The following is an 18,339-nucleotide window of genomic DNA, read 5'->3' as shown; positions in this document are numbered from 1 at the left end:
ATTACCCCCCCACACACACACACTGCCCATTCAGCAGCTGTGTCTAATACAGAGCTAGTGTCATACCGACTGAGTTTTTCATGCACGTCTAATTGGGTTGCAGGGAAACTCAACTTTCAACCTTCGATCAGGGTTTTGGACAGCTTAGTCCATCTTGAGCTTCAATAGGAAATCATAGCATCCTTGTAATAAGCTGATTCCTCAGCTACAGATGTGGCATTTGTAGGCTACCCCACGATAGGCCTATCTATTTGCCATCTTTTGGAAGATCAGAAAGGAGCTCTGGGGTTGATTGTACACTCTTAAAACGAATGTGTTGGAAACAACACAAACTGTGTTGACCCTATCTGGACAGAGATGTGTTAAAAACAACGCAAGTTGTGTTGTTTTCAACTCATTCGTTTTAAGAGACTGGGGAAGCAGAGTGAAAGCCAAATGTGAACGTTCCATTCTGGTCTGACTTTTCCAGCCGTACGAGATTGAGTTACTGGAGTGATTTCCTCTCTGTCGTGGTGTTTATATGCCGATTTATAATAAATGGGAGAGGATGTAAATTCACACAGATTAAAGTGCCACTGAATGCATTTACTACGAGGTGTCGTCCTCTTGTGGTTGTAAGGAGAACAACACCTCAATTGCATTTTATTTGGGACATTTTTTTGTCATTCCACGAGTGGAGGCAGTCAAGGTTGTAAATGTTTTTTCTGTTGTGACGGCATGACTAATCTTTCAATTAAGGGCCAAATAAAATAATAGCAACCCACCGCTTAAACCTTTGCAAATATGACATCTATACAAAAGTAAGCTTACAAAAATATTGTGAAAGGTAATTTCACATGGAAATTTGCAAGTTTTTGTTTGGTAGCTTTTAACATGGATTTGCAGAACAGTGTAGAAAACAAAATCATAATCCAACTCTAAAGATGATGATGTTTCTGAGCACTTTAAATCTGTCACTTGACTGGGTGTCTGTTTGTGGCAATGCTGGGAAATAATAAAAATATGCGTATTATGAATGAAGACGCTGCATATGCAAAAATGACTTCAGGCAATACCGAAGGACACTCCCAAGTGGAAAATGCGAAATTTATTCAATTTCAGTCTTGTTGCAGTTGCTGAACCCCAGCTAGACTGTTAGACAAAAACAACATTCTATACATTTTACATGTTTCTCTCCATAAGCTCATCAAAGCAAATGTAAGGGGATTTTTTTTTTAAATACAAAAAGGTGGCAAATAACCTTTGAGATTTATAAGAACAAAGAAGTAGTATATTGTGTCAATTACATTGTCAAAAATCAACCATTATCAATATGGCAGTATTCCCTTATGCAAAAGTATAGGCAGTAGACACAAGGTTAATTATGAAGAGCCTGCCATTGGATATTAGCTCTGACCAGTTCATCCAAAACACAAGCAGGAATAACAACCTTCACAATTCACTAGGGACATTCAAAGGAGGACAACTGCACCTAAAATCATCCGTTTCTGTTTCCAATCAATTCTAAAGCTCTGGGTTCCAAGCTCTTGGGCTACAGTCAACAACCAATTCAACTGATACACGACAACTCCTAAACAAGTGGGCAAAAGCCCACCCACCATCAGTAGAATATTTCTCTATACACTCATGGCTTGCAATAATCTTTATTAAAACCTTAGGAACAATCTTTACACTCTCCACCTGTTAAAGAGACACCTTCCCCCTCCCTGCATCTATTAAAGTCTGTCCATCCAACAAGAATGACAGCAATAGCAGTCCATATTAAACACAACAAACACTGTCCACCTTTCAAGTATATCCCAGTCCACATCTTTATCCAACAAGGGCCTCTTAGGTTTAAAACAAAGCTACCAGTTTAAGTGCACTCAAAATAACTATATTTATATTTTAAAAAATCAGCATAATAACATTAAGAACGGTAGACCCTAATTACAATAGTAGTTATCATTATTTCAAACCTTCTGAACATTTCACAATATACATATGTAACCATAAGAACCAGAATCCACCCCACCCTGAGTGCATTACCACTGGTTTCAGGTTACACCCCTGTAGCCATAAAAATACAACATCATTTTGGTCATTTAAATAACAATAATAAGGATGGATGGAGCCACAATATTAATATTAATCATTACAGTAATAATAGCAATAATTACATCTATCATTTCAGCATATTCTCATACGTGACCAATTCTTTGTCTTCACAGCCATCGTATTTAAAGCAAAATAGAGCACTCTCACTCCTTCCACCTTCACAATATTAAGTAGTAAGAGCCACTTGCTCTTTCAAAGTTAGAACTAGAAACCCTCTGCTCCTGCTCTCCAGATACGTGCAAGATATCTTCATCAGGATTCATGTTACTGCTGATGTCCCTCCTGCAATACAAAACCAAACGCAGTGATTATTATTTAGACAGACAACAAATGGTATTCATGGTTGAATATTCTCTGTGTCGTAGTCACACTAAGCAAGCACACAGGTATTATCACAAACACCTAACATGTCAATGCATTACATACAAAGCTGTGTAGTAATTGCTGTGTGGTTTGAGTTTGTGTGTATAAGGTGGTGGTGGTAGTGGGGTGTTGTGTGTGTGTGTGTGTGTCTGTGTATAAGGTGGTGGTGGTGGTGTGTGTGTCAGTGGCACCACCAGAAATTTTGAACAGGGGTGGCCAGATTAGGCCATTGCGAATCTTTTTGGTAGCACACCAAAACTGGAGGGGGGATTTAAATTACTAGTTGGCTACCCACTGTAGTATATCACAGTCTTTTGAGGCCTCTGCTATTTTCAGTGTTATTTTACTATTACGCTCTTATCTTGGTCATCGTAAGGGCCATATAATAAGACCAAAATGCTATATCCTCAATTTTAATGCATTTTCATAAATCACTCATTTTTTATTTTGTTTTTGGAACTTTAATTGGGTAATTGTTATTTACTCAATCAAAACAACACAATTGCACTTTTATTGATATTACCTGAAAAATACAATTAAATAACATGACTTTAAAAAAAAAAAAAAGAAACGGATTTATAGCGTTTTGGAAAGAGCTCTTTATAATGCTAGGCTATATCGTTTTCAAGACAGTCTAGGCTACCCATATCTGGGAAAGTATGATGTGATCATGCTTGCATATATCTTATGTCAGCCTTTATATTAAGGAAAGTACTTTGTCTGTATCCATGTCACCTGAACCATGCTGGCTGAAATATCTATTCAAAAGCACAGTTGATCTGTGCATGCCATGACCAACTTTTGAGTCTTTGATTTGGAAAGCAAGTTCATTATTTTGGGAAAATTCCCACCAATTTTACGCACCGGAAACAGCTTTTTCAATCGGCTGCTGTGCTGCTGGTGTTTTGCCAAAAAATTGAGGACAACGCGATCAACCTGTGCGACATGAGAGATACGAGTGATAGGCCCTAACAATTTGAGGAGTTTGATATGGAAGCACTTCGGGGTTTGGGTATATCAAACTATGTAGAAGGACAAAGCGGTATGCAAACTGTGCAGTCGTGAGTTCTACGTATATTGTTTGACATTTCTAATTGTAAACGCAGCCAAGTTGAAGCCTGCAGTAATGTTTTTCACTGATGTTATGGCAGTCCACTCTGCTTCTTGTTTTTCGTGAATGTTGCACTCCTGTTTGTCATTGTGCACGAAACTTCACGCCATTGTGCGTCTTCAAGCGCCCCCTTTACGTTCATCCTAATGCCTGTTAGTTGTTCGTGGATTGTCCTATATTTGGCGTTGAAAATCGAAACGTCTTTAGACATGAAAAATCGATTTTACAATCGATTCAATGAACAATTATGTCTCAAGAATCGAACAGGATTTTTTCACAAAAGTGACAGCCCTAGTGGGGTGGTGGGGTGTGTGCGTGTGGTAGTGGTGGGGTGTGTGTGCGTGTGTGTGTGGGTGTGGGTGTGTGTGTGTGTGTGTGTGTGTGGGGTGCGGGGTGCGTGGGTGCGTGGGTGCGTGTGTGTGTGAGTGTCTGACCTTAGGACATGGCCACCATACACTGACGACATCTGTACAACTTGGGGTCATGATTCCGGATATGATTCTTGACATTCTTTTGGCTGAAGAAGGTCTTGCTGCACAGCTACAGAGGGAATAAGACAGAAAATGGAACAAGGTAATGACTAGAAGCGATGATGACACAACACAACACATAAAAGACCATCTTTCCAACTTATGATACCAATGATAACAGAAATTATTTGAAAAATGACTTTACTTTTCCAAGGGGTTGACCTACCGGACAGGGCCAGTGCTTGCCCTCGATGTGGCGGATACGGTGCATGATGAGTGCATCGCAGTCTCTGTAGGAGGCGCGGCACTGCTGGCAGGCGTGGGACCCGCGTGGGGCCTGGGCACTAGGACCGCGCAGCTGCTTGAGTCGCGCCCGCCGGATGGACTCCAGCAGGATGGAACGCCGGCTGTGCAGCGGCAGAAGCTTGGCCAGATTCTGTGAGGAAAAACACGTGCACACATTTGCACACCAAACATCAGCATTAACACAGTGCTGTAACAGAGGAGTTAAAACATCAGCATTAACACCGTGCTGTAAAAGTTGAGTTAAAAGGACACCAGGCAACATTCTCGTGTTAATTAATCATCTTCGTAAGTCGGTATATGGTTAAATGACCCATTACAGGGCGAATGAAGGCTCTCTCGCCCGCCCCTACTGCCTGTAGGAAGAATATCCCACTTGCTCGGTTCGGTGTATCCTACCCGCCGACCGAAGCAGGATCAGTTTACAGCACAGAGGCAGGCTAACAAAACGCTAGAGATTATTGCAAACGTGTGTATAATGGCCAATTGACGGATGGCACCAACCAATCAAATATGGTTATACTTCAAGTCATTTGCATAGCTACCGTCGGGAACACCCACTGGCATGCATTGACGGAACGCAACTGTGTGTAGAAGCCGTAACACAGTGCTGTAACAGAGGGAGTTAAAACATCAGCATTAACACCGTGCTGTAACAGAGGAGGAATGATGTGCACTTCGAATAGCCCAGGCTACTTTGGACTGTCTTCAGACTTTGAGTAAGCAAACGACAATTCCAACTGCAAGGTCCTAAATTGATACGAGCGATAAGGGTCCCGAATTAAAGAAAGTCTCAGAATGGCACAAATGCAAAGCATAACCAACGACAAGCAACGAGTGGCAGACAGAGTGTGATGTCACTTATAGGCCACGTGGTTTAAAACAGCCATGTCATATGACCACTGCTTCGAAACATCGTTCAAAATCCCCATGTCATGTGACCAAAGCTAAGTAAATCTTCGGTGCATTTCACCGGTGTTTGGCGGCAGGCGTGCCAGCGCGTTCAATTAACTGTGTGCTACTGTAGACTTTTCTTAAGCAATAACCATGATGGTGTAGTGGTTAGTGAGGGTGTTTTTGCACGGCAGCCCAGGCTGCTCAAATGTGGTTCGATCCCCGTTTGATTTGTAAGGTATTGTTTCAGATAACATGTTTATGTTTTCTTACTTCATCATTAACCACTCAGTTTCAACTAAACTCTCAGAATGGTCAAAAAGCAAACACATTGCGACATCGAGAGTTTTTATAAGAAAAGAGTGATTTAATGAATACTAGCGCCAGCAATAAGATTCTCTTATACCAGAGACCAAGACCAAGACTGAACACAGGTAACAGTGAGCCACGGACTTTAAAGTCTACATCTCCGATATGAAGCATGACAGATTTGTTTCACCCTAAACAGCTCTGAAGTGTCGGAATTGTTCCGAAGCTTCGGAACAATTGCTTTGAACGTTTCAGTGTTTCATAAAGCCTTGCTTTGCCCATCCCTACTAGTCAGCATTAACACTGTGCTGTAACAGAAGAGTTAAAACATCAGCATTAACACAATGCTGTAACAGAAGAGTTAAAACATCAGCATTAACACAATGCTGTAACAGAGGAGTTAAAACATCAGCATTAACACAATGCTGTAACAGAGGAGTTTAGGGGGCGCTGTGGCGTAACTGGCTACAGTGCTCATACCACATTCGGGTCCACGTGCCCACGGGTGGAGCTTAATTTGCCGATCCAACCCCATCCCTCTCCTTCACTTGCTTCACTGTCACTTGTCACTCTGTTCACTGTTTTATCAGATTAAAAAGGCATACAAGCCCTCAGAAATATTTCACACTTTTTTTTTAATTTGTGCAGGCAAAATAATTGCCTGAAAAGAACTGCCTTAACAAAAAGGGGAAAAAAACAAAACATTTATGTTATTCATTTATCTGCTATTCATGTCCATGAGCTACTGCATCACCGTTACCAAGGTTTCTCTCCTTGTTATGACTATGGGGTCTAGGTATGACCACATCTAAATGACGTCTGCATTATGTTCTGTGATTGAGAACAGACCTGTTTTAGCTGGGGATTTACGCAACTCTATTACAAGTATAAATCACAGCAAAGCTAGAAACAAACAAACAAGAATAAAATACGAACAACAAATCAAGTAAAAACTATTTGTATCTCCTTTTACAGCCAAAGCCTCTAAAACCTCCAACTTAAAACAGATCCCCCTAAACCTTAAATCTGAACACAAAGGTCCAATATGTGGCAGAGGGCAAAACAAACACTTGAGGTGGTTATTAGCAGTTGAAAACCAGCTAATCTTCCCTTTGCACAGCAACTGCTGTGACTGTTGACAGCTGTTAGACACACCATTGAAATGTTTGTCAGGAGATAAAGAAGCTTTGGGAGACTTTGGTAGCATGATGCCTCAAGAGTGTTGAGTAGTAGCAACATTATCAGGCAATAATATTATAAAGGTTGCCATCTTAAGATCAGATTAACGAGTACTTGCTTGCACTTATCAAATGTGTAAGAGAAATTCAGACTATAACAAGACCACAGCACACAATGAATATGGTGTCTTACCAAACATGAATGCTAAAATGTTTTTGGTAAAGTATAGCTTGACATCATAAAGTGTTCCACCCTTCAACCACTGTGTTCAGATCATAACTTTTACCCTTTATACTATGTGGATTAATACACAGACAAATTCAACACTACTTTCTGACACATTTGAAGAACTTCATCTCCTTCTGAAAAAGTCGATCTGGTAGTTGTTGCCAATCTTATTGTGATGTCTGACCACTCACCTCCTTAAACTCTGCATTACAGAATGCAAAAGTCAGCCTAACATCAGATACAGGTGAAAGTAGTATGGTCCAGTACTGTGTTCGTTTCAGTGACGGTACGTAGTACTGGATAGGGAGAAGAGCAGCTGCCAAAACCAGGGCTGCTAACTCAGGCATTGGGCGTGAGACTCACAACTGACACATTTCTACATTTCACTCACACTACACATTTTCTCATGCTTACTTTTAATCTACGCTTTCTCTGACGTAGGCTACTTGTGATTTTAAATTAAACTGTCAAAGAGATCCATGTATTAAGGCGTAAGGTGGATTTAAAATATGCTGGCAGCTACGGTATGTAGGAGTGCATATGAGTTTTGTCTCAAAACGAAAGCACAACAGTGTCTCCTTTATCAAGCAATAAATGACCGACTAAAGTAATTAAGAACTGCACCACACCACACCTCCTTATCCGATGTATCAGTAGGTTATCTTCACTCACTGAGAAATTTTCCGTGACAGCCTAAAGTTAGTTTGTTTCAGTCTATGTGGAAAGGTAACATGAAGCCATGCATAAAGAAAAAGGTACCTAAAGAAATTATACATTTTAAGAAATGTCTTTTTACTAAATGCATACCTTTATCTTTTCATGAACATGACCCATCATATACAGTGCAACCGGAAAGTTCCGACCCGGTCCGCATAACGCTTTGCAGTGCTTTGTTCTTTTTGCTCCATCCATCTGATCCAAATAAAAAATGTGTTCAATAATCCAATTTTAAATTTGTTTTAACTGGTCAGCAAATAGATAATTGCTGCTATTTTCTAAATGTGTCGTTAGTCACGCAAGATAAAGAAAAAAACAGAAACTGGATTGGAAACAAAAGTAAGAGGGCGTGACCTGATACATATTGGCCCGCGGTGTGATCACATTTTATCAGCGGATGTAGAGATGGAGGGCTATCAAACACAGTTCAGCTTGCATCAAGGTGCCAAGCGATTGATAATGTCAGCTTGAGATCAGAACTTCAGATGCAGAGGGAGACATTGCTGCATCCTGACACTTAAGAGTACGTGTTCTAGGCCTACTCATGTTCTGGGAGGCTTTGGAGACCTACATGAGCATTACCAGTGGACCGTAGTAGCCTAGAGCAATGTAGGCTATTTGCTGTTGAAATTAATAAATGGATAAACTGATAAATTAGGCCTACTCACTGTTGTGTCTTCGTTTAGCCTAATGAAACCTAGTCTAGCGTAAAGTGTTAAATAAGCAAAAATGTCCCATGTCAAACAGTGCTTGGGGTAGCCTGTATAGACTGACGTTGATGGCAAAGCATTCTGCTTTGGGGAATTATTTGCTATGGTATGGCATGGCATGGCCATGGTATTCAAATATACTGTAGATATGTTCAACATAGGCTGAAATTTATGTTTAACGTGCCATCTCCCAAAAAGCAGCGAAGTTTTAGTTATTAATCTCTAAAGTAATGAGTCAAAATCATGAACAACTTCAGGCGGCGCTCTCTTCCACCATCTAGCCTGGCCCAGCTAGATGCTGTTCTCCCCCCGGTGCTCGTGGTTCAGTCCAACCACAAGCGCAAAAAAGGAAAATTAGAAAATTGATAATTTCAATTATTAACTTCTGAACAGAAAACCGTAACTGTGCTCAATTGAAAATCAAAATAAGCAACAATAACCCATTTACGGTGCCGTCCTAAAGAATGGATAACGGATTTTTAAGCCTATTTTTATATTTTTTCATGTGAATTCTGCAAATAGAACATAGCACTGCAAAGCATTACACAGACCAGACCCTTTCAAGTTTTCCACATTTTGATATGCTTCAGACTCATCTTAAAATGGATTCAATTATTTTCCCCCCTCATCAGTCTACACACAATGCTCCAATACTTCACAAAAAAAAAAAAAAAAAACAGGCATTTGGAATGTTTTGTAAATGTATAAAAAAAATACTGAAATATTCCATTTGCATAAGTATTCAAACCCTTTGTTATGGCACTTGCAATTGTGCTCTAGTGCATCCTACAGGGTCCTTGGTTACCCGTCTGGCTGAGCAGCCAGATCTAGGAAGACTGTTGGTTGTTCCAATCGTTTCCATTTGAGAAAGATGGAGGCTACCATGCTCTTGGGCACCTTCCAGATCTGTGTCTTAACATAACCCTGTCTCGCAGGTCTATGGACAATTGTCTCAACCTTGTGGCTTGGTTTTCACTCTGACATACACCATCAACTGTGAGACCTTATATAGACAGATGTGTGTCTCTCCTAATAATGTCCAATGAATTCATTTAGGCACAGGTGGACTCCAATCAAGATGATCTCAAGGATCATTGATAGAAGTAGGATGCACCTGAGCTCGATTGCAAGAACCATAACAAAGGGTCTGAATACTTATATAAATGTAACTTTTATTTTTTTATAAACTTACAAAACACCCCAAACACCTGCTTTTTTGTGGAGTATTGTGTGATAAGAACCAAAATGAATTGAATCCATTTTAAGAGGAGTCTGAAACATAACAAAATACTTGAAAGGGTCTGAAACAGTACAACGGTAAAGTTATCTTCTGGCCAATTGTACAGACTTGTAAAAATGGACAAATAAACTCTATGGAACAACGGTTGCACTGTAGGCTTTTAAATGACACCAACACATGGACTGTTATTTCGACTGTTTCGATTAATGAGAACAGTTTATCCAGAAGAGTTAAGAGGAAAGTAAGAGGGAGCTTCTGAAGAAAGCAGCGAAAAAAGTGCAAGAGTGAGTCAGATATCAAGCAGAGGTGAAAAGATGGAAGCCCTGCTGATATCCAGAGGAGAGATGAACAATATTAAGCCATGAAGGCTGTGGTAGTACCGGCAAGACTTTAAAAGTACTTTCACCCTGTACATGTATACAGGTTGGCATCAAGTGTACATCCAAATAACTTGTGTACTAAACTCATATTGGTACTATCCATACATACTCCAACACACACACACACACACACACAGCATTTACCTTTGTGGGTTCTCTCTTCGTGTCTGACCTCTTCTTGGTTGCAGGTGGGCGAGCGTGACCTTGGCTGACCCTCTGACTCACGCTCCTCTCCGCCGGCTCCTTCTTGACCTTGCGCCGGAGCGCTTTGGTGTTGCGCTGAAACGCCGCCACCGCTTGCGTCGCCTGCCTTTCCCGCCGCAGCCTCGGCCTCATCTCCACTCCTCTCCTGTCGGCCACGTCCCTCCTGCGGAGCCGCCCGGCGCTCAGGACGCTCCCGTGGGCCGGGCTGCCGGGGGGCACGGTGCCATGGGCAACGGAGCGGGTCAGGCAGATGTCCACGCTCTCCTCCTCCCTCTTGATGCCGGCCGCTGGCCTGCAGAAGCTGATCAGGAAGCCGGGATCCAGCAGCTTCACTGGCAGCTTGCTCTGCCGCTTGCCCAGCTCCGGCGTCTCCTGATCGGGTAGCGGGACTGACAGCGGAAGGGGGTCCGCTGGCTCTTCCTTGATGGCTTTGTATTGAGGGTGCTGGTGGAGACTGTGGTGTTGGCCCCATTCTTGGCTCTCCTCTCCCTTTCCCATCTCCCTCAGCCGTCGTTTCACCTTACCCCTCTGCAAACCAGACTTGTCCGAGGAGCCGGTGCTACACTTCTGCCGGCTCTGCTGCACTGCTAGACACCTGCTGTTATACCTCTGCGTGCGTCCAGTCATGCCTGACGACCGCGTGTGCACAACACCGTCACTCAGGGCAGACTTTTTGGCTCTGGGGGGAGGTGTGAGAGACACTCGTTGCCTCACGTGGCTGGAATTGCGATGCGGGACGTGGACTGTGGGAGCAAAGACTGGGCAGTCCACAGGCTCCTGTTTGACCTTGACAGCGGGCTTCTTTGGGGCTCCAGGTGGCCATTTGGCCGACTTGGCCTGGGCACGCGGCATCTCTCTCGAACGCCTGTACTCCTGTGGCACGCGGTCCTCCGGACGCTTGCAGGGAGTGGGCAGAAGCGGTGGGAGTGTCACCTTGCTGCGGGTGTTCTTCACAGTGGACAACAGGGGCTTGTTGTCGTGGACGGCCACCTTCTTCTTCAGCTTCATGTTCTCAGGCCTGATGAGCTCTGGGGGTTCGGCCTTGATCACCCTCCGCAAAAGCTCCACCCTGGTCATGTCGCAGAGCGAGAACGTTGGGTTGATCTCGGCCAGGACGCCGATGCTGGACCCAATGCCACCCGCCATCGCCCCTGGTGCCAATTCACTGCCTTGGGCTTTCGGTTTCCGCCGGGCAGTGAGCGAGTAATTGTTGACCTTAGGTTTCCTCAGGCGGTTCTTCTGCTTCCAGCCAGTGAGGGCATCTGGACCGGGCAGCAGGGATTTCCTCTGCAGGCCCAGGACGCTGAGGAGACGGTACTTCTCTTGAGTCCGCGGGCTCAGCACCTCTTCCTGCACGCGGGCACCCTGGACCTCTTCCTCCACCGGTTCTTGCTTCACCTTTGTTGGGGTGACCAGCCCGGTCACTTGGCTCTGATCTACCTCAGCCGCCTGAATCTCAGGAGGACTGCTGTGCCTGTGACTCAAACCCTTGGAGGAAGCAGTGGCAGTGGAGCTGGAGCAAAAGGAGGAGCCCAAGCGTCTCCTTTTGCCTTTGAAGGAGATGTCCAGCTTGGGCAGGAGCCTTCGCAGTGCAAGTGCAGCCCCGGGGGTAGAGCGGAGAAGGCGGGCAGGCTGTCCGCGCACGGCCCTGGGCTGAGGAGGAGAAGTGCGTTTGGCTGCAAATGAAGAGGAAGCGGAACCAGGCGTGGGGGAGAGGCTGCACGTGGACAGTTTCCTCTTGCTGGACGGAGATTTGAAGTCCATCAGCTTCAGCCTGCGGGTGGGACTGCAGGGGAAGCCGTTCTCCTCGGGCTGAGGGTGGCTGGACTGAAGTCTGTGCTGAGGCTGGGACAGGCCTGGCCACCTGGAGCACTCCCCTTCGGACTCGTCGGAATCATCCAGGGTGAGCTTAAAGTTGCCGTCGGCATTGTGTTCCCTGCACTGAGCAGCACAGTTCCGCAATGGTCCTGCATGATGGTGGTGGTGGTGGTGGTAGTCGTCACCATCATTCTCCTCGCTGCTCAGCTCCCTCTTTCTCTTCCACTGAAACGCATCCGCTCGTTGTGCAAATGAAGGGAAGGTCCGTCGGCTGTTAGGCAGCTCCAGAGGAGGACACCCAGGGGCCAGAGAAAGAGGAAGCCCAGCGCGGTGCACTGCCCCTGGGGATCCATTCTCCCTCTGGATGGCTTTGCAGGCCTCCAGAGCTGGCCACATGCGGAGGTGTCTGGCCATGGTGGACACCTCAGGCAGGTTCTCAAGCTTCAGAGTCAGCGTGGAGGTGTAGGAAAACTCCAGCAAGGGCATGAAGCTCTCCTCACTGAATCCTGAAAGGAGCGCAGATGAGAGAAAATCAACAGTATTTACATTCTTAAAGAATTTTACACTCTTGCATGCAGTTAAACATATATGACACATGCTCAATAGTAAAAATGTACTTTAACAATATGAAATTAAACATTTTTACAACATGCACAAGACCACAAGTGAAAAGTGAACATCAAAATAAATGTGCTATGTCACATAAAAAAAAACAGGCAGGGTTACGAGTTAATAAGCTGTCAAAACCACCCTGACCACCCTGTGCTGTTTTTGAAGATCCCAAAACATTTCTCTAACAAAATAAGTTGCAGTCTCATCATACTCTGAACGTAAACAGACTGACAACACAACACTATTTCCTTTCATTCCGTTTCATGTTTTAATAAAACCTCAAACTGTTTGCTAAACTAAATTACTTTGGGTCATCTAGGGTCAGCTAATAACACTGCTCCACAAACATGCCCATGCAGTCACTCATAATAGCAGGGTACTCTGTGTATGCAGGTGTGGTAGCAGTACCTGTAAGATCAATGTATGATCGTGGAACAGCAGCAGAGTCCATTTCAGTAAAAACTTCCTGGAAGTATTCGCTGACGGCAGCCAGAACAGCTTTGTGGGCAGAGAAAGCGTGGCCACCGCCCGTCTTCAGCGTGATGTCACAGAAGAGTCCTGCCTCCTGTTGCGCCTTCAGCTTGCTCAGCACTTCCTGGCTGTGTGACATCACCATCCTGGACACACAGCGGCCCTTTAACAACACGGGGGAAATTAAACAAACAAACAGGTGATTTAAAAACTGGCCGAGACAACTGGAGTATAAAATATGTTGCCATGACGTGATTTGAAGATTAACATGCAAGTATACACGCGCTCACCTCACACACTCACACATTAAGGTTCATGAAGAGGCATAGAAAGGTTCTTTCATAATTACAGGGATACAAGGAAGTTTATGGTCACATGCATATAGTAACTGAATGCAAGAAATGCAGTGAAATTATGTCTGGTGTCAGCCTATTTGTGCATTTATGGGTGGGGGGTAAAAAGTGCAGTAGAAGAGCAACAGGGGAAAGGAAAAACTCCCTTACTAAGGAAGAAACCTTGGGCAGAGCCACGGCTCAAGGGGCTAACCCAACTGCCAGGGGTCTTGGTGTGTGTGTTGGGGGGATGACAATGGAGATGGGATAGTGTGCTGTGTATGTGGGGAGAGGGCAGTGTGCAATATGTGTGTTGGAGAAGCTTCCTCATGAGAGATAATATGAGCTTCCTCATATTAAAATATCAATGGAACAAAACTAGAGAGGTTCATAATGAATCATTAAAGCTCCATCACTTTGAGCCAGGGCTTTTTGTCTTTAAGGGGGTCTCTCTATCTCATAAAAAGTTGGCACACCCCGCGCATAGCCTAACAAGCGCAGTATATATGTGCATGGTAGGCCTAGGCGTTACCTTGACACGCACACAACAGACAGAGATTTTTCATAGAAATTGATTGCTTTTCATTCATTTCAACATATTATTGATTGTAATAGTCCATATTTCATTTCAATTTCACAATACAAAGAAATAGACTAAATGATTTAGTCTGTGCCATTCTCAATTTCACAATGTAACTCATTTGAACCAGACCACCGTCTCAGATAGGCTATCCTCAGTGTCAAACACAATAATGCAAGTAGTATAACTTATACACAGGGAAAATGCACTAACTGCCAGAAATTAATAAAGCCATTGCAGCCAAACTATATTCTAGTATTAGGCTAATGTACACATATAACAACACCAGGGTGTTCAGTCGTCTCGTGTGTTGAACCGTGGAAAATTAATAGACAAACAATTTTTGGAGTTTGCACTGAGATGTTGTCGGTTAGCCATTGAATATTCCGACATCAGAGATTGCTAACAGGTGTTTTAAAATATCTGGGAACTTTCCAGAGCTCTGAATGGTAGAGGATAGCTACAGATCATCAGTTCACACAATCATTGTAGGCTGCATTATGGGCCATAATTTATGGCTTTGTCAATCAACATAGAAGAGGTGAAGCGCAAGTTCAACAGCAAACAGGACTTTTCAGCACGTATCAAACCATGCAGGCTAGCCCAATGAACGCCTATGTAACTAGACAAAACACTCGCATCAAAGCAGGGTGATTTCTTCAGATTTGAGAGTGCTGTCAAATACGGTTTGGTCATATAGTCTAGTGGTGTGGTGGTGAAGTGTCATGCTGTGTTCAAGAGCGTAGGGTAGGGCTACGTCCCATAGTAGCCTATATTTTAATTTCACGTCTTTAATGGTAAGAGATTGCACAGGGATGGATAATAAGCGGTTGTTTAAGATTAAATTACAATGCCAGACACCTTCAGATATGAGAGACCCCCTCAGGTTTTTGACTTTGTTGCTTTCATGGGAGCCAGTCCTCACTCTATGGGAGCTCAGCTCCCTCTGGCTCCCACATAATTCCAGCACTTTGAGCCTTACCTCTTGTCTGTCGGCCTTCCTGAGTTTGCACTCCTCACACCCAAGGACATACTCCCTCACCTGAAGGTACATTCCTGTAGGGATATTTTAGTGTTAATCAAACCTGTATGACACAAATAAACACGTTCAATAACTCTAGAAGTCAAGTTAAATGACTAAAAGCAGACAAAGGAAACAAAGTTTAGCATCCAAATAGTTACTTATTACTCTGAGGAAGACATTCATATAATCTGGATCATATGCTGTTCACATTAGTGGTAAGCAAAAATGCCTGGGTAATAATCAACATTCTACTGTTTAAGATGGAATCAAAATGCTGGTTAAGTTTAAGTTCAGACACAGTCACTGTCAAGGAGGATACCTATACATATCTGCAACATAACTGTAGAATATGAATTGGATAGAACGTTGATATTGATATGGTGTTAAGAGTCCTTCAGAAAGCAGGCCTAAACAAGGGCATTTTCCATGAAGCACACGCATAAGCATGTTTGATGCAAGCCTACAAATCCCCTTTTTCTATATACACTAATGATATGGGATTTGTTTAAAAATCAAGACAAACAGTAGGCTTATGTTATAGTAGAAACTAATTTGACGCATCAAAGTGTCTTCACACGAAAGACAGTCTGGCTGAGCCCAACTGATAATGTCCTTAAATAACCTATACGCGTGTCGGAAATAAAATCACCGGATTTCCGACATTCCCAAAACATCTGGGGGACTTCAGGAAGTGGGCAAGTAAGCAAGTAGCCATCCGAAGAAGAAAGTGTAAGGGCTCTTGACTGCTACGGAGACGTAGTAGCCTATACATGCACACGTAAGTGACATGGAAGTTGCCAGTGAAAAGCTTGCTGACGACCTTTCTGTGGCCTACAGAAGGGGCTGCATTTTTTTTTTCCTACATAGAATGAAACTGCGTAGCCTACACAACGCATAGGTTACGAAACATATCGCCACTTAAGGGTTCAACGTAGGTCGTTTCTGGACAGGAAAATGGGAAAACAACACGAAACAAAAAGAAATAAACAATTTACCTTCCCACCAGTAGTGCTCTGCCACGAATCTGTATGTGTCCTCAAGGGTGTGGTGTCTCCTCCCCGGTCGCTTCTGATGGAAAGTAGCGATGGCGTTCAGTCTCTTCTCTTCGGCCAGTACCTCTCGGTACTGAACAAAACCCCTCTCCAACTTTTTGCGGTACAGAGAACCGCCGATCTCTTCGAAGTACGGTGACGGCGGCGAACTGACGCTGCCCTGTGCCGTGCGGACGCCATTGACATCTCTCACGAGCTCTTGTTGTCCATCCGCTGACTGTTTGATGGTGCCAAAAGTGTCATCATTAGCATAGTGCGTATTATAGGCACAATCGCCAGCCATTTTTGCCCGGTTCCTTATTTTAATGTGCTTCCTCTTGTCAGTGCCTGTTTACTCCGTACGAGGAGGGGAGAAACCTATCTGTAGGCACCTTCCTACCTTCGGATTGAAAGGATGCTTGAAAAACTGCTCGCTACAAACTTTCCACCATCCAAGGAAGTTGGTGATCCACTTGACTCCCCATTGAGATGGCGGGGTCATAAATAGCCCCTTTAGAGACCACGAGCATCACTCCATGAAACTTTAACCATGAAACTTTAAAAATTTATTATGACCTATCGCATAGCATCCATTTACACCAGGGCTATGGTTAAACTAAAATGCAGGAAAAAAACACTGCAAGACTCAATTATTCTGTTTTTCAAACATTTAGACTCAGATATGGCAATAGCCTACCAGGAGTAAGCTTCAATCCAAACAAATTATAGTCAAGTGTACATGGGTTAGGCTATTACAATATTGCCATTTAAGCCTTCACACAATACACTACTCAGAATATAGCCTACACCCGTCATCTCACAGAACTGATTACATTTCTTCTATGTAGGAGTAGGCTATTCCTACATTTCCTTTGTGATAAACGAGAAAAACAAATCTGAGCTAAATCCAACAATAACACTGCACGTGCAGAACAGACAAAAGTCTGATGCTGTCTTCTTCAAGGGAGTCCACCAGAAACATTCAGTAGGATCCGGTGTGTTAGGCTACTGCATTGATTTTGGCAAAAAGCAAAAGTTTGACGTACAATCAATTTCGAAATGCACTTAATCCGTGGCAAAATGCTGTTGCGAAGGCGATCATGCAATAATTCTGCGCATTATAAGGTCCATTTTCCCCCCGAAGTGAAGTAGCCTTGGGTACCGCGCCAATGCTCAATGTAAATAAGTCCCGTAATTTTGCCAGATACTGGTTCAAGCGAAAGGGTTTACAACGATCTGACACAGTTACAGAAGCGTAAACCAAACCATCGACAGAGGAGGACTAGGGCCAGCGTGCAGACTATCCAATTTCCCGCAAACAATTCCAATAGCGTGGGGATGTAGCCCACTGTCGAGAGACGGCTACCCTCTAGCTGTAACTTGGGATTTCTTTAACTCGGCAGCAACATGCTGCAGCTATCTATCGAGCATCGCGAGTTCAACGACCTATGCGCGAGAAGGTGTCTCCCTCTAAAACACGGAGCCGTCAAGGTGAGTGAGTGGCCTCGGTTTGATAAGAAATCCGTTTCGTTTACCCCTCACACCGTCCAGTATCTCTCGCCTTTACGTGAGGCTAGTCAGATGATCGAATAATCCAATTTTTTAACTCGTAACCTTCTGTTGGTAACCAGATGTCAACCTAACCTCGCGCTAACGCCCAGTGTCACTCCCCCTCCCTCACCGCATACCGATTAGCAGACCTTTTAAAGAACTTTAGCTACCGGCAATCTGATTGGTCTTTGGAGGTGCCACTCAATTGGTGCCTACTGTTTTTTTTCTGGTAGTTTTTTTTTTCTTGTTAGGCTATATCAAGATAGGTTGTTGACGTCAATGTTGCCTTACTTGTGTAGGCTATGTCGAATTGTTCTGTATGAAATAGCAGTAATTACAATGGCCACAGACGCTGTAAGCACTATCCTTTTTTGTCGAAACATTACAGGCTACCAAGAGTCACGCACCACTAGCTTATTACGCGCGAGAATTACGTGTGGGCTGGGCCTAGATGAATTATAAGCACTGAAACGCAAAGTCTTAGGCAATTACGAGTAGGCTGTTCCATATTCTCTTGGACTTGGGAAATGTCTCGTGTCATATTCCAAACAAGCTAACACTGAGGCTACATGTTTTGTAGGCCTACGTTGTTTGCAATCACAGCAAATCTGTGTGCAGCTTTGGATAGGGTAGCCTATTGAAAATGTGTAGGCCTATGTCAGAACAAATAATCATTAAAAAAATATATTGTAGGAGAACAGCAAAAAGAGGAATA

At 43.7% G+C, this 18,339-nt stretch overlaps 1 protein-coding gene across 1 annotated transcript; it reads right to left on the bottom strand.

Moving 5' to 3' along the window:
• Positions 1 to 1,060: 1,060 nt before the first annotated feature.
• si:dkey-229b18.3 lies at positions 1,061 to 17,916 on the bottom strand. The gene is made up of 8 exons (XM_048239502.1): positions 16,474 to 17,916; positions 16,038 to 16,311; positions 15,001 to 15,074; positions 13,044 to 13,269; positions 10,146 to 12,529; positions 4,268 to 4,477; positions 4,006 to 4,111; positions 1,061 to 2,379 (listed from the first exon to the last, which is right to left on the bottom strand). The coding sequence occupies exons 1-7, from the start codon at positions 16,573 to 16,575 to the stop codon at positions 4,007 to 4,009; spliced, it is 3,375 nt and encodes a 1,124-aa protein (XP_048095459.1). The 5' UTR covers positions 16,576 to 17,916; the 3' UTR covers positions 1,061 to 2,379; position 4,006.
• Positions 17,917 to 18,339: the final 423 nt, after the last annotated feature.

Source organism: Alosa alosa, chromosome 3 (genome assembly GCF_017589495.1).
Source record: "Alosa alosa isolate M-15738 ecotype Scorff River chromosome 3, AALO_Geno_1.1, whole genome shotgun sequence".
Lineage (NCBI taxonomy): Eukaryota > Metazoa > Chordata > Actinopteri > Clupeiformes > Clupeidae > Alosa > Alosa alosa.
The sequence above is the reverse complement of the archived record's forward strand: the minus strand, read 5'-3'. Positions and strand labels throughout refer to the sequence as shown.

What these genes read in the sequence shown, in the direction of transcription:
- si:dkey-229b18.3 (XM_048239502.1), bottom strand. Translation starts at nt 16,575, where the DNA reads ATGACCCCGCCATCTCAATGGGGAGTCAAGTGGATCACCAACTTCCTT. An exon ending in GGAAGGCCGACAGACAAGAG is followed by an intron (nt 13,270 to 15,000) that starts GTAAGGCTCAAA and finishes GTGTTGTTAAAG; the next exon opens with GGCCGCTGTGTGTCCAGGAT. An exon ending in ATCATACATTGATCTTACAG is followed by an intron (nt 12,530 to 13,043) that starts GTACTGCTACCA and finishes CGCTCCTTTCAG; the next exon opens with GATTCAGTGAGGAGAGCTTC.